The 15,063-nt window shown below is 43.5% G+C and overlaps 2 protein-coding genes and 1 long non-coding RNA gene across 9 annotated transcripts in view; 1 reads left to right on the forward strand and 2 right to left on the reverse strand.

Annotated features, from left to right (window-relative positions):
* The window catches only part of ESCO1 (establishment of sister chromatid cohesion N-acetyltransferase 1), a 32,287-nt gene extending 30,353 nt beyond the window's left edge, over positions 1-1,934 (reverse strand). Inside the window, exon 1 of one of the 3 annotated variants that reach the window (XM_085052674.1) lies at positions 1,899-1,934. The gene's annotated coding sequence lies outside the window, so the exon portion shown is untranslated. Of the gene's footprint in view, positions 1-1,372; positions 1,625-1,898 lie in introns of those variants that run through there. The other 2 variants (XM_085052673.1, XM_085052675.1) reach the window with 2 other exon arrangements.
* A 71-nt stretch (positions 1,935-2,005) lies between these two features.
* LOC146441896 (uncharacterized) lies at positions 2,006-8,855 on the forward strand. Of its 3 annotated transcripts, XR_014850068.1 has the most exons (5): positions 2,006-2,181; positions 7,018-7,125; positions 7,854-8,080; positions 8,183-8,313; positions 8,413-8,855. It is a non-coding gene; the product is annotated as an uncharacterized LOC146441896 (long non-coding RNA). The 3 variants fall into 3 exon arrangements; XR_014850067.1 differs by having other exon boundaries at positions 8,183-8,855; XR_014850069.1 differs by having other exon boundaries at positions 2,008-2,181; positions 7,997-8,080; positions 8,183-8,855.
* The window catches only part of ABHD3 (abhydrolase domain containing 3, phospholipase), a 28,670-nt gene continuing 18,068 nt past the window's right edge, over positions 4,462-15,063 (reverse strand). For 2 of the 3 annotated variants that reach the window (XM_085052679.1, XM_085052676.1), the window contains one exon: positions 8,655-10,749. In XM_085052679.1, coding sequence (XP_084908805.1) covers positions 10,571-10,749 — 179 coding nt within the window. In that variant the 3' untranslated portion in view covers positions 8,655-10,570. Of the gene's footprint in view, positions 4,809-8,654; positions 10,750-15,063 lie in introns of those variants that run through there. The other variant, XM_085052678.1, reaches the window with a different exon arrangement.

The raw sequence follows: 15,063 nt of genomic DNA on the forward strand, positions 1-15,063 counted from the left end.
TATTCAAAGACACAGTTATTGTATTATAGCATAAGTAATAACTGTTCAATAAAGTTTTCCTAATAACTCTATAAAATTAAGTTTACTGGAAGACTCAGTGGTCAAAACTTCCACATCATCTTTTTCAGTAAAGAACCTATTAATTTTTTTCACTGGCAGACTGACAGATTTCCATAAAACTATATTGCTTTTCAAACCTTATCTGATGTTAAGTCTGATTTTTAAGGTCAAACAGGAACAAGTCACCAGGTGTGTAACTCAGAGGAGACACTTTCAGTTCATTACAACTACAGTATGACTTCCAGTATTGACAAATGAATGTTTTTCTCTAACAATTTGAAAAATACCTATGTTAAGTTCCTTTTAGCAATTAATCATTATACAAAAGGAAAAAGTAAACAATTGTACGTTTCTTTAGACTTTAAATTGTCCTTAACCTCATTTTCGTTTATCCACATATGAAAGCATTTCTAACCATGCAAAATTGGTAATTTTGTTAAAAAGCTAATAAAACCTCAGATTCCAGACACAAGTGCTGTCTTCTGACCTTCTCTTTTAAAAAAGGTGCATGACAAACAACTCATATTTGAGACACATTTTGTTAATTCTACCCAGGGAAGAAATCTCTAACAGCACTTTTCGTAGTGCTATTTTCATGTCCTTCCCTAAGGAGCAGGAAGCAGAATTTGTGTTGCCTACATTCTAATAGCTCATGAGCTCCATGACACCTCACAAGCCTATGGTTTTCCACAAGTCAAAGAAAATCTGTCAGAGCTGCGATATACGACCGCTCATCCTGAAAATAACAGCTCTAGTTGCTTAATAAGTCTTTGGTCTCTTAGAGCACAACACCGACCCTCAGAATTTGAGAATACCAAGACACGCATTGTATACAACTGGACTTTCTTAATTTTTTTCCAGATATGACATGGCACACTCAGGGAAGACTTTGAAGTACAAAACAGAAAGTACAAAACTTCCCTCACTGGCACTGCTTCTCAGGAAACTAAAAAATACACTCTCCTCCCACAAAGCTCTTGAACAGTAATTTCTTTCCCACTAATACTCTGCACAAGAGAGCAAAGTCTTTTCCAGACGTTCCAGAACTGGCAGTCTCTGCCTTGGAGAAGTCATCCTCTACTAAAAACCCGGATTATAGAAAGAAGGGAAGACATAGAAGTGCAGGAACAAACTAGAATACGAGCAAAGGACTGGTGCAAGAAGTACAGGTGGGGGAAAAACCCGAACAACAAAACAAAGCAAACGAAACCATCAAACCCCAAAAAGCCCAAGTCAACACACGAACGGAGCAGAGAAACGCGAGCCCCACGCCCTCCGGTCCTTAAAGCAGGGGCTGAGGCTGGCTGCCCACCTGCTGGACAGGGCGCGGGGGTCTCGCACCTGAGCCGTCCCGACTGAGGGCCACGGCAGCGCCCAGCAGCCCCTACGGCACAACTCGGGACGAAGGGAAGGGAAGAGAAGGGAAGGGAAGGCCTCCGAGCGTGGCCCGGTGTCAGCCGCCCCAGCGCCCCGCGATGACAGCACTCCTGGGGCAGGGCCTGGCGGGGAGCCCCCACTCCCGGCCCCGAGCTCCCGCGGCCAGGGCCGCCGGGGGCAGGGCGGGGGTGCCGGGCTGAGGCCGGACGCTGCCGGGCGCCCGCACCGGCTCCCGCCCCCGACAGGGCACGGCCGGCCCGCTCCCCCCGCGACAGCGCCGGGCAGGCCCGGGGAGGAGCCGCTGCCGGGCTCTCGGCCCCGGGCGGGGGCGCAGGGGGCAGCGGGCACGGTGGGGCCGGGGGTGACGGGACCTGCCGGGACACAGGCGGGGTGAGGGGAGCGCGGGGGAGAGCAACTTCCTCAGCCGCCCCCCCGTCCCCCGGTTGCCGACGGCCGCTTACCTCGCGAGGGTGTCAGCGACGTGCCGGCGCTGGCGGAGGCGGCGAGCCCGAGCCTCAAACCCGCCCACAGCCGGGCACCGCCGCGGCACCGCCCCGGCCCTCCCGCCGCGCCCCGCCCGCCGCCGGCCCGGCCTCCCCCGGCGGGAACCGGGCATCTTCCGGCGGGAGGCGGAGCGGGAGGGCGGGAAGCGGCGCGCCGTGCGCCTGCGCAGCCGGTGTGTGAGGGCGGCTCTGCCATATGGGAATGTGGAGCGAGGAATGTAGAGCCGGTGCTAATTAAAACGTGCGGCTAAGGACTGGAGGATGTTTACAAGAGCATGTGGTGACAGGACAAGGGGGAATGGCTTCAAACTGAGAGAGGGTAGGTTTAGGTTAGGTACTCGGAAGAAGTTCTTTACTGTGAGGGGGATGAGGCAGTGGAACAGGTTGCCCAGAGAAGCTGTGGATGCCCCATCCCTGGAAGTGTTCAAGGCCAGGTTGGGTGGAGCTCTGAGGAACTTGGTGTAGGAAAAGGTGTCCCTGCCCATGGCAGGGGCTGGAACCAGCTGATCTTTAAGCTCCCTCTGGCTGCGAAGCCCTGGTGGCTCAGCCCGCTCGCACCGCCAAGCGAGTTATCCAAGCCTCGTGGGTTATCCAAGCCTCGTCCTTTGCAAAAAAAAAATGGGGCAAAGTGGCGCTGTGTGTCATGGGGACAGTGGGGATGAAGTGACTGTGGTGGCGGCCCGCACTGTCAGTGGCTGACACCTCGTGGCGGGCAGTAGTGAAGTGCAAAGTTGAAGACTTGTCTGAGAGGGGAGCTCATCAATGTGTATAAATATCTAAAGGGTGTCAAGAGGATGGAGCCAGGCTCCTCTTGGTGGTGCTAAGCAGTAGGACAAGAGGCAACGGGCAGAAAGTGATGCACAGGAAGTTCCACCTGAACATGAGGAAGAACTTCTTTACTTTGTGGGTGATCGTGCACGGGAGCAGATTGCTCAGGTTGTGGAGTCTCCCTCACTGGAGATACTCAAGAACCATCTGGGCACAATTCCGTGCCATGTGCTCTAGGATGACCCTGCTTGGGCAGGAAGATGATCCTCTGTGATTCTTTCCAACCTGACCGATTCTGTGTATCTGTGATTCTGTGTCCCACCAAGTTCCTGGTGGTATTACAGCAGATGTGCTTGCAGCAGCATTTCCTGTTTGTGGGCCCCTTCTCACAAGTATGTTTGCAGTTGCCTCTGAAAGAAGTTGGTCAGCTGCTGCTCAGCTGTGCAGGTGTGCAGATAGCTGCCAGCCCCTTGGGCACAGGTGTGTCACAGTGCCAGCATATGTCACTTAGGTAAAGCAGGACAGACGCTTGTCCGTGTCTGGGAGATTAAAGGGGGTTTTTGGGCATGTCTTGGTCCTGCACTGTGTCCTCTCGTCTCTGCAGAGTGCTGAGTTCACTCAGTAAGCTGCCTTTTTGAGTCCACTTGTCCAATTTGTTTTGCTTTCCTAAATTCAGCAGTAACCCTGAAGGTACCAGCTAGCTCTTTTTGTCTGTATATTCTGCACAGTGTTTCACAACTCATTCTATAGAATAAGCACCTATTTGTGATTTTTTACACAGTCTGGAATATTTAAATCCTTGCTACACTTGTAAAGTGTTTATACCTCATCTAACCTTACATCATATCTTCTTTGCCTCAGGATGTTTCTGTGTCTGAGCCTGTTGTCTACACTGGCAAGTTAGAGAAGTTCTGAACAAAAAGTTGAATATCTGACATCCACACCACTGTTGTGGCTGTCCAGACCAGCTTTTGTCACTGTGGATGCAGTGACAGCTGGAGTTCGAATACATTGGGTATGTTATGGAGTTGTAGCTGTGGATTTGGTTTCCTTCAAAAGGAATCCATTGTGCACACTCCAAGACCCTGCATGGTAAGTAGGAGTGATCAGAGGATTCCCTTCAAAAGTGAGCTGCTGATCCTAACTAGAATACTAATGCAGGTGTACCTCATGCATACCTAGTGTGCTCCTTAGGAAAGATTACTTTCCTAAGGGTAATCTGAAGTAGGTCCTACCTGAAATGCACCTAAGTGTATCAAGATCATGACATTTGGTAGCTTTGCTGTGAATATCCACTCCTATCAGTATGTTCTGCTTGCCAGTATAGCCACAGTCTCAGTTAATTTGACCATGAATTCACCTAGTGATGTGTATACACCACTGGAGATCAGCATGATAAACCTCAGCCAATAGGCATGAAAGGTGTTAGAAGGAAAGGTTTTTAATGGTAGTATGTGAAAGGGTTTCTCCCAGAGATTTCTGATTTCCTTTACAGATTTCTGATTACAGTTCACTGATCTAAAAAAGACCACAGAAGTATTTTAGTATTTGGTTCTGTAAATATTAATTTGTTGATGCTTGAAGTATTTACAAAGAGGTTATTTTTGGTTTTGCAATAAAATTTTTAGGTCTGTTTTATAATCTTCAAAACATTTTCGTAATTTCTATAGTTATCACTTTTATGGGATTAATTGTTGGAAATTGCTCTCAAGTTTCTGAATAGCATATTTTTTTGTATAAACATCAAATTTACCTGGAGATATCCTGTTTTGCCTGTAAAGTTGTTTGTCTCTTTGTTAACTGGAACAAGGAACTGCCTTCCTTGATAAATCCTTTTTTCTGGAGCCCCTTCATTGAAGCACAGTTTGTACTGGACAAATGGGAATTTTCAGCAGCTGTAGGTTTGGGGTTTTTTTTTTAAAAGATGATAGGAGGAGATGTTATTTATAACTCCCTGTAGCAGCTCCTCTTTAATGCATGATAATCTGCTGTGACTTTACAATGAATGCAGCAACATGTGGTCTCCTGTTCTCCTTCAGTAACCAACGGAATATTTTCCAGATGAAGGATATTTTAATCACTGGACTGCATGCAAATTTCCTGGAGGATGATAAAAGCATTTCTTTATGTTATCATTATTTTTATAAATTCAAAAGAATGTTTTCCTATGTCTCTTAGGAACATGAAGCAAGTAAACCTAGATTTCCTCACATCCTTCCATGAAATAGTAATTTGCTGTACAGGAGGGAAACAGTAAAGCAACAGGCATTCTTATAAAGCATTTGGTTCCAAAATTTGGAAAAACTTAGTTCATGGGATAGAAGAATCTCAGTAATTTTCCAGCTTTCCACAGAAGGTGGCAGCATTTTGAAGCACTGATGTCAGTGTGAACTTGCTAGCAAATGTCATTGTTGAAAGAACACAAACTTTACATAAATTTGCTGTCCTCGGAAGTTGTGAATATAAACAGGAGTGCTTGGTCATGAATTGTTGCAGATCTGGGTAACGTGGGGAGGGAAGAGGAACTGCATTCACATAGGTGGAGTATATGGGTAAGACAGATTTAACCCTAAAAGGATTCTTTGTTAATTTAGCCACACTTACCACTGCAGTAATACTGCTGGAGTGCCTGTCTGCAGCTAAATGAAAAATTACTTGCTTCTAGCTTATGCCTTTTTTTTCACAGAGTAACTCAGCTGATAATGGATCACTCCACTAATTGCGGAGATGCCCTGTTGGGCTACAGCTTTGGGAAATGTCACAAAAGGGGGGAAGCTTCTCTTATTATTTTCTCCATTTCCTTTCCCCCACTTCCAGCAGTGTTCTCCAGCTCCTTACCTCATGCCAGCCTCCATCTAGCACCTGAGGGACCCCCGTAGGCAAGCAAATTTAACTTCCTGAGCTAGCAGAAAAAACCCAGCGGAAAAACTGAATCATACTGTACCAGGGTAAGAAAGGCTGAGGACCGTATGACTGGAATCAGGAGGATAAGAAAAGACAGGGGAGGAAGAAGCAAGCCTTCCCCTTTTGGCGTGAGGGAGCTATTAACATTGACAGCTGCTTGTGAAACTGCAGCCTTAGGGCGGGCTACACAGTTACAGGATCGAGCTCTTGATCCCGAACTCAATCCTAGCGGTCCTGCCAGCACGGAGATCTTACAGCCCCCTTTGACATGCAAACACACTTCCAGCCTGCCCTGCTGCTTATCACACATCTCATCTGAGCAAGGAAGTGGTGACAGACAACCAAGAGGCAGGAGCTGCTTAACCTTTCACCGGTAATTAACCTTGCAAGCACTGCTCTCGCCTCAGAATGCCTCAGACAGGTGAGGTAAGGCCACGTGGGAAGCTCATTTAAACCAGTGGCTTTCTAATCACTACATATACAGAATGTTTAAGGAATCGGAGGAGCAGCTGAGACAGCACAGGGCGCCGGTTCCCCTCCCTTCAGCAGATTCAAGAAGTACCTCTATCCTAGGAAGAAGAGAGATGCTGATTTTTGCATCTGCAGTAGAAGGAATGAGACAGGAAAAGTGGATCCTTCAGAGGAAGAGATGCTTGCCAATGAAGAACCATTGTTTGGCTGATTTTTCCTTTTCTTCTATTGGAGTGAAAATTAAAGAACAACAACAAAAACCCAAACCCAAAACTGAGATATTCCACAGCAGATGAGCTGCAGCAGGAGTTACCTGGGGGGGCCCCGTATGTTTGTTGGAGGCCAGTGTCACATCCCCAGGGAGTCTCAGGATTTTTTATACCCTCCTCCTTCTTATTCTTTGCCTTGAGCATTCCAAGGCTCTTTTTGACCAGCTGGTATGCTGGGATGAGAACCCCAGCAAGTGGCACAGGTTGAAGGGTGGCCATGTGTTACAGCAACTCGATGACTCAGGGAACAAATGTTTCCTTCTTTTTCCTCAAGGTGATGATGCATTGAGCTGCAGCGAGCCGGGGAGAAGCAGAGTGCAGCGCTAAAAGTCTTTTTCCTGGCAGGTGTGAGTCATTGGTATGAGCCAGGTAGCCATAGGAGTTGTAGATGAAAAAAGCAGTTCCACTCTGAAATTCCTGTGTACACGGCACATGGGACAACAGGGATTGGAGGGTGCCCTGACTGCCTGGAATTAAAGAGCTTTACCGGGCAATTAGCTGAAAAAGCAGGGGGGCCATACTCAAAATGGGGGGAATAGAATTTGAACGGCTGGTTTTGTTTTGGTGTTTTTCTTTTTGCACGGAGGCAGGAAAAAAAAACCTGGCCTGAGACTTGTCCACTTTGCTTGCGTGCTGAATGTGAGTTTTTGTTGATTTTTTTTCAGGGGAAGAGGGCAACAGGGATAAAAAGGACTGCAGATAGCTACATCTGGAGAGAAGGCTGGCAGTCAGCTTACAGAGATTTGGGTCCTGGCCAGACTGTGGATATACATGTGAGTGGTACACAGGGGTGCAGACCATTACAGAAAAAGGGAGGAGGCTGTTATCTGAAACACTTGGGAACTGCTGAGATAAAGTAAGCTGCTCCATTCTCTTGACTTGAAGGGCTCAAACAGTTGACTATTAGATTTCGGCTGGAAATTGCATATTGCAGCATGGAGAAGGTAAGGAGAAGCTTCCTGAACAACATCTGGGGAATAATTGTTGAATGTGGAGCTGTTTTCCAATCTTTGTAATGGTGAGTCAAGGCCTTGGAGTGACTGAACTCTGCAACTGTCACTATGTTGGTATCTGATGTGTGACACTCACTGCCACACTGACAGGACCATGTTGACATGCCTGGAGTCACCACTGCTTTATTAGCATTTTCTTGACACCAGCTCCTGTGGAGTTGCAGACTGTCATCCGCAGCCCTTTCTGCTAAGTATTTTAAATGGTGCTGTTATATGTCTTGGTTTGTAAAAGGAGCATTAATTCATCTGTTCAGTGTAAAATGTGTAGTATGGGTTAGTTTCCCTGTATTCAAAGAACCATATTGCATATTGGAAATTTTCAGTTTTTCTAAGTTTTGGTTTTGTGGTGGTTTTTTTGGGTTTTTTGTTTGTTTGTTTTTGTTTTGTTTTGTTCTTTTGGTTTGGTTCTTGGTTTTTTTTTTTTTTGCCAGGAGTGGCCATAATAAATGACACCTTAAAATCTTGGTCTTTTTTGATCTAGTGCTAAGACAGCTGAGATCACTAATGGCTCTGGGGTGACTGAAGGCCTCACAGATAAAAAGAACTGTACCATGCATTGATGCCAAGGCCAGAGTGAGAAGAGGTGGATGTTCTGGAGTGTGTATGTGATGTCTTCCGTTTTGGGCAAGAGGGTTGAACTAGACAATCTCTAGAGGACCCTGCTGATTTCAGCCACTACAGGATTCTGAACAAGGAAGAAAGTTTTCTTGAAGAGGTAGGTGTCTGCAGCCTTTGTGGCTTGGAATTTCATTTTCATTCTACTCCCTCTTTCCAGAAATGAGTACATTGATAACTAAGAACTTTCTCCCACCTTCAGCATTACATATCCCTGTTGATGCCTGGATACTCAGATCACATGAAAAGCCAAATAAAGACCCTGTGAATTCACACTGTTTTGAATAGAAGGCACATTGTGGACTTTGGCTTACTTGTGAAACTCTGTGTGAGGTACAAAGTTAATACACAGCAAAAATGTTTATGGCACTTGTTTCTAGCTTGTGTGTACCCTGTAACATCTGAGGTAAGTGTCTGCATTTTTTGTTTCAGAAAAACTGTCTGGGAAAGTTTGAAGATATCCATATTAAAATTTGACTGTTACCACCTTGCACGCTGGGCTTTGAACAATGCATTTTCCCTGATGGGGTATAAGGAAAAACACTGTTCATCTAGATGGGAAAACCCCAACTTCACAAATTTTTGCTTGATGTAGCTTTAAAGATAAATGTGTCATGGAGATTTGTATATGGGATTGGACCTAAATTAAGGAAGACAGTGCAGAGAGACAGAAATTCTGCCATTAATCATAATTCTTTTATTTAAACGGTATGGTGTGATTTAATGCAACTGGTTTTATCTTTATTAATACTTGATGCTGAGTTTTGAACAGTACAGTACCTAAACAATTTACAAATATAACACTAAATACACTGTTTATTGCTTATTGTTTTTGCATGAACATAAAATCTGGAAACGAATACAAGAATAAATAAGGCACCCTACTAATATGCTGATTTCCTGTATTGTAGTAGCATGCACAAAATTTCATTTTTCTTCTGCAAGTCACTTTTCTCATTTTTCTTATTAGAGAAAAATGAGTTAGAGTTCATTATTTGGGCAAGTGCCTGTTTTAAAAGTCAAAACTTGAAAGCACTTTTTAATTTTCTTAATTCAACTGTCCACCTTACAAAACAGCTTTCGTATAGCATGTCCCAATTTCTTTTTCTAAAGACAAAAAAGTATTTTTGTTCTTCCTTTGCTGTTACTAGGAAACATGCCTTGCAAGAAGAGTGTTCACGTACTGCTTGAGACAAAAGACCTGACTTGCTTTTTTTAGCTGCATTTTCTTCTTGTACTGACCCCGCTCAAAGATAAAAATAAAAATGCAGAGGCATCTTTCCTGATTTCTCTTATGTGGCTGGGCCCAAATCAGTGATCAGCAAAAGGCAGGAGCTCCACAGATGCTGCTTAGAGGCCTGTTTTATATTTCAGCATGCCCTAAATTAGGACTTCCCAACAGTTTCAAAATATATTCTGTCCAACTGTCCTTTCTCCTCAAAGGCCCACGCTGGCTGTCACTCTGTGTCAGGGCTCAGGAGAACAGCGATGCCTCAGCCACCCTCACAGCTTGTAAGATGCTAGGGTAGAAGCTGGTTTGCAGTGGCTTCAGTAATTTGACAACCTACTGCCAAAATGCTGACAAATGATCAAATAAATAAACCAGAGGCAGGGCTCTGACCTCCATCCCAACTTTCTTTAAACAGTTGATTGCATTCCTTTCAGAAATTATATGAAACAATAGCATAGACAAAAGGTTTGAATTTGGGGTTTTGTTTAATTTAAAGCAGATTATACAATAATTTCCTGATGCTCTAATATTTATTCTTTTGTTCTTGCAAGGTAATATAAACATAGCAGGTTCAATCACCAAGTTTACCAGTTATATGAAGTGTTACTTACTTATGGGACAACACCAAGCTTTACATAAACTCTGAAATGCAAAATGTCTTTTAATTACATAAGTTATTACAGTACTGTTTTAAAGGAATCTTTTGGTTATATGTAAACACTATAAATTAGCTCTTTAAAAAATAACCATGTAAGACAACTATGGCATTGACATAGTTTAAAAAACAATAACCAGCCCTAAATTTGAATACTCTCAGAGCAGAACAGCAAAAGCAGGTATCAATCTAATGCTATGGAATAACATGCTGAAATGTTGACTTATTTGAAGAATCAGTACTTTTTTGGATCACTCCTTTTGTTATTGTATTTAAGATTTTCACCATCAGTGCCCTAAGGAATGGGCCAACTGGTACTATATGTGATAGTATAATATAAGCTACTTTTAGTGTTGCCATTCTAATAGTAAAAGCCATCTAAATAAAGTCTCCTAAATACATAGTGGTTTAAATTAAAATCCTGAGGAATTATAATCTCTCTACTTGATAGTTTTGGTTAAGTGCAATTTGATGTATGCAGAACACTGTTTCATTTAAGGTCATTCTTAGTAAGGCATATTAAAAATAAATATAAAAGTGACAACATAATATTTAGTTTCTTGCTACAAAATCTTAGGCAAAAATATTTTTGCATGTAGTAATGGACTTTCTCCATTTGCTGGCTTACAGGAATTAAAAATTTGTGCACTAAGCTTAACTGCCCTTGTCAGAATGTGCCACTGTGCTACAATAGTGGTCCAAAGCTACATGCTAAAGATTTTATTTCCATGCTCAAACACAGCTTGCACAAACTGCTTGAAGACTCTGTCCATGTAAGTGCACTTCCTTGGCCATATTCCTTCCAGAAAACCGATATGGCCTCCGCACGAAGTCAGAACCAAAGCAACGTTTGCATTTTGTTTGGCAGTTTCTACTGGTATAGCTAAAAGGGGGGGAAAAAGGTTTTAAGTCCTTATCCTTCTATGAAATGCCAGCCATTGAATAATTTCTCTTAAACATTTCTTATATTATGTATGAATAAATAGGCACACCATTAATATATGCTTAAATGTCTCACAGGATTTGGAACCATAGCTGTATTAAAAGCTACTTCTCTCTTCATCATTAACTCACCTTACCTGTGTGATTTTTTTTCTGGCTGCTGTAAAAATTTCAGCTTCATCTGTCTTTCAGGCACACTGATGGAACAGCACCCATGTTAATGCATACTTAGGATTTGCTATAAATAGTGTAACTAAAAGGACAGTCAAGCATGTAGTTTTTAACTGTTACTGCAATATTCAGCTTTAGAAAAGCTGAGGAACTGGGACCTCAATTGCAATTGTATGAGACTCCAAGTACGGAACCCTTAATGTCATGGTAAGATTTGGTCTGTAAGATATCCTATCAAGTAATATAAAAGATTATCCTGGGTTATAATCATTATATCTCATTTCCCATACATTTACACCTGCATGTTTAGAGCACACCATGCAAACACACTGGGAGATGGCTCTTGCCCTGAGGAGACGATAATCTAAGACACAAGGTAAACAGAGGAAGGGCAAAAAACTGTACAAGGACACAGAGAGCTGCTGCATGCCCCCTAGGAGATTAGTGGTTCTCTACTGAATAGTGACCAGTAGAAATTATTTTAGAATGTAGATTTTTAGTACTATTTTAGAATGTAGATTATTAGACTGGATAGTACAAGGATTTTACTTTGGCTGGGTTAGTTTTCGTGATCTGATTAGTGCCATTATCCAGTTCCCCATGTTAATGCCAACATCTGAATAGTGGCAGCCACAGTCAGATGGAGCCTTCAGTGAGGTGGCCATTTCAGCAATGGCCTACAATTAGCTTAAAGTCATCAGTGAATGACACCTGAGATATGCACTGATCTGGAAATGTGTAGGAGGGAAGGCTTCAGTGCCTCCTATTTTGACTGTGCATAGATGTGTGGCTTAATCAATTCCATCACTTGGGCAGTTCCCTTTGTGAAGGAAAATAGAGGTCAGTTAGCAGAGACTGACACCACAGAAAGCATATGACTTTACAAACGGTACTTGGTGCAACAGGATGACCCTGTTATCATTTGTATTGGTTGACACAGCAGTGGAGCTTTATATCAAGAGTGCAACTACCACAGATCCATAAAAATTGAGTTATTTAAGCAAATTCCTCTGGAGTTTTAGGTATGCTAAATATACTCCTGAATGAGCAGATATCTCAGTACATTTCAGTAAAGAATGCCTTTCAAAGTTCCAGTTTTCAAGTAAGAAACTTTATGAAAGGGAAAAAAATTCACACAGATTTTTGTTTATTCAGGAATGACAGAAAAAGCAACAGCAACAGAAAAATGCTTTGTCCAGAAAGAAAGCAGTAACAGAAGTTCCACTGTGTGTCTAAAAAAGGCTATGACTCCACAAGAGAATGAAGCTGATTTTAAGCCATACACTCAACTAAAAATGTCTTGTCACTATAACACAAAGCAATAAGTTGTTCCCAAGATTTCTATTACTTCCTCATTTAAAGTATTTTTGAATCAGGTTCAGTTCTGGGAGAGTTCAGTTGTTCACGTCCCTTTCTGACTGCACTCCTTCAGAGACACCTTCCACCCATTTGTATTTCTAGGAGTCTGCTCCTTTAACCCTTTACGCATTTGCTGTCTCAAAGGTCATTATCCTTGAATAGTCCCTATCTCTGCATATTAACACCTCCTTCATAGATGTGCTCCTTACTTCCTTTTGGATACTGGCAGACTCATAGCTGTATGCTGGAGATGCCAATTTGCCTTCATTTTCAGCAGCTAGGGTAAGAGCATGGAGTAGCACTTGGTTTAGCCAAAAAAGGACCCCCAGCCAGAGTACGTCACAGGAGAACTTGAGTGCACTGACTGTGGCGAACAGCTGTGGAACTTAAAATAGATCAGGGCAGAAGCACTGGACCTGTGGAGCCAGGGGAGCCTCAGAGGTCTCTGTCAGCAGCACCCGGAACGACACGCTCTGTTCCACTCCAGGGCCTCAGCATGGATGCAAAACCAACCGCCTGCATAGCTGGGTGTCTGTTGTGAATGTGTGTTACAAGCTTCCTGACCATAACATGAGGACCATGCCCCGGGGGAGCACAGACTGAGCTCCAGAGAGCAGTGGGGGGTTCTCTGCCTCTCAGCGCCATCCATTTCTTCCACTCTTTCCCTCCTTTCAAAATTGCATGCATTTAAGTAGTTTATAGATTCCAACATTTACTAAGTGATTCTGATTCTTTACTAGGTGGAAGAAACCGTGCTTCTTACTGTCTCTAAAAGAAGTCCTTGGCTTTTCCTTTGTTCAGCTGGAAAATTGAAAATACTGTATACAGGATCTGGGCCTTTTAAAACAATACTGAGGCCAGACTAGAAAGTCAGTGATGTAAAAGCCTAGACTGGGGAATAGCACAGGTTGAGAACTTGAGATGCAGAAAACAATGTGTTATTTCTTGCACTCCAACCCATGCATAATTTTCAGACTCAGCAAGTGCTCGTCTGGAGTTTTGCCTGAGTTAATCTGCTCAGCAATGTCTGATTTGCCTCTCTTGGATTCTGTGGATGAACACATTGCCATGTACAAAGAGAAAGGCTGCAATTCATATCAGCTTCTGCCGACTGCATAGGAATTTGCCCACTTATCTGTACCAAGCCATCTGCTCCTCTTCCCTCCAGTAGCGTGTGGTCCATGTTAAACAATCCCAAGAAAGAAGCAGGGATCAAACACAAACACACCCCATGCCTGCTTCAGGCAATGAATCACACTTTCCACACCCGTTCTGCAGCTGTCTGCCTGGTCACTGAGGGGACTAATAAACAGGCTTCTGTGCAAGGGTATGGGGAGGAATATGTGAGGAGAGACAGACTGACCTCCAAGAATCAGAGATAGGCACGAAAACTCTGTCAATCCCAATGGACTCAGGATCAGCTGCTAACCAACCTGAACGTACCTCCTCACTAGCTAAGACTGTGCGAAAACATGACAGTCATTCACTTTGGCAGACTAGTGTCAATGTGTAGGGAGAATGTCCTTTCCTGATAAGAAACTGCTTTGCTGAGGGATTAAAAGGGAGATCATAATAAATGTCTCCTCTGCTGTGCCAACCCAGCTGGGGAAGCCCTTACAGGCAAATTTCGCTGTGACCTCTTACCTGTCACTCAGAGGTTGCCAGTTGTAGTCGTAGCTCCCAAATCAGTTTGCTGGTGGCCATTCATTCTGAACCTGGTTGGGTAGTGGGTGCTGTGTGCTGCCTGCCTCCAAACAGCTACAACAGCTCTTTGCTAGAAGCCTACCAGTCCTGCACTACTAGGATCCTAGTTATTTTCCATGGCTGGTAAGGTGCAAGCCAGATGCAGGTCTTTATAACTGTCATCTTCTCCATCCTGAACTTCCCCTGGTTTTTCTGTGTAACTCCTCCCCAGCAGAGTTTCTTGCTCTGCAGGTTCTCGGAGGAGAACTGAATATGCTGTGTTGCTCCTCAGTGCCAAAATGCAAATTATGCTTGGCAGTGGTGTGGTACTTTTCTCAAGGCTGTTTCTAGGGACTATTAGCCATCCAATAAATAAAGCCACAATGCAACAGAGCAAATTTTGCAATGCAAAGGGCAGATGAATGGAGCACTGGATGTGATGCATTCTAGGAGATAGGACAGCATGCCAAAAGATACCACTGTTCGTTTTTGTCCACATGTAACCTTGTACTGAAGTTTCTATTGGCCAAAATCTGTACTGCTGATTGATCCAGCAAGCACAGACCTGTTATTTGTGATCATAGAACCACAATGTAAATACCTGTATGTAGAATTACTTCATTCAAAACTAATTTGTTGTACATTCTTTGCCAAAAATAAGTTACTATTTTTTTAAAGACCAAAAGAAAAACATATATAAGTCACTGCTGTCAGACATTCCATTGTTTAGTTGATTTCTCTCTGTTCCTTAAACTTTTAACCTACTTGTTATCTGTCTGGCCATTCCTTGGCCATTTGGTCTCTCCCAACAACTTCGTTCAACTGTGCTCTTTACATAACACGATGCAAAGTAACACCTAAGAGCAATTACTCCAAGGTTGGATTCAGGGGACAGAAGAGGTTCAGAGAGTTCAGTAAAATATATATAACTGAGCTTCAGACATGCACTTATTTGTCACAGTGGATCAGGAGGGAGCTGGCATGGTACCTAGCTCCATGGGCAGGCTTCCAGCTCAGGCACAATGCTCACCAGCAGCAATTA

Source organism: Lichenostomus cassidix, chromosome 2, assembly GCF_008360975.1.
Source record: "Lichenostomus cassidix isolate B80296 chromosome 2, HeHo_3.0, whole genome shotgun sequence".
NCBI lineage: Eukaryota > Metazoa > Chordata > Aves > Passeriformes > Meliphagidae > Lichenostomus > Lichenostomus cassidix.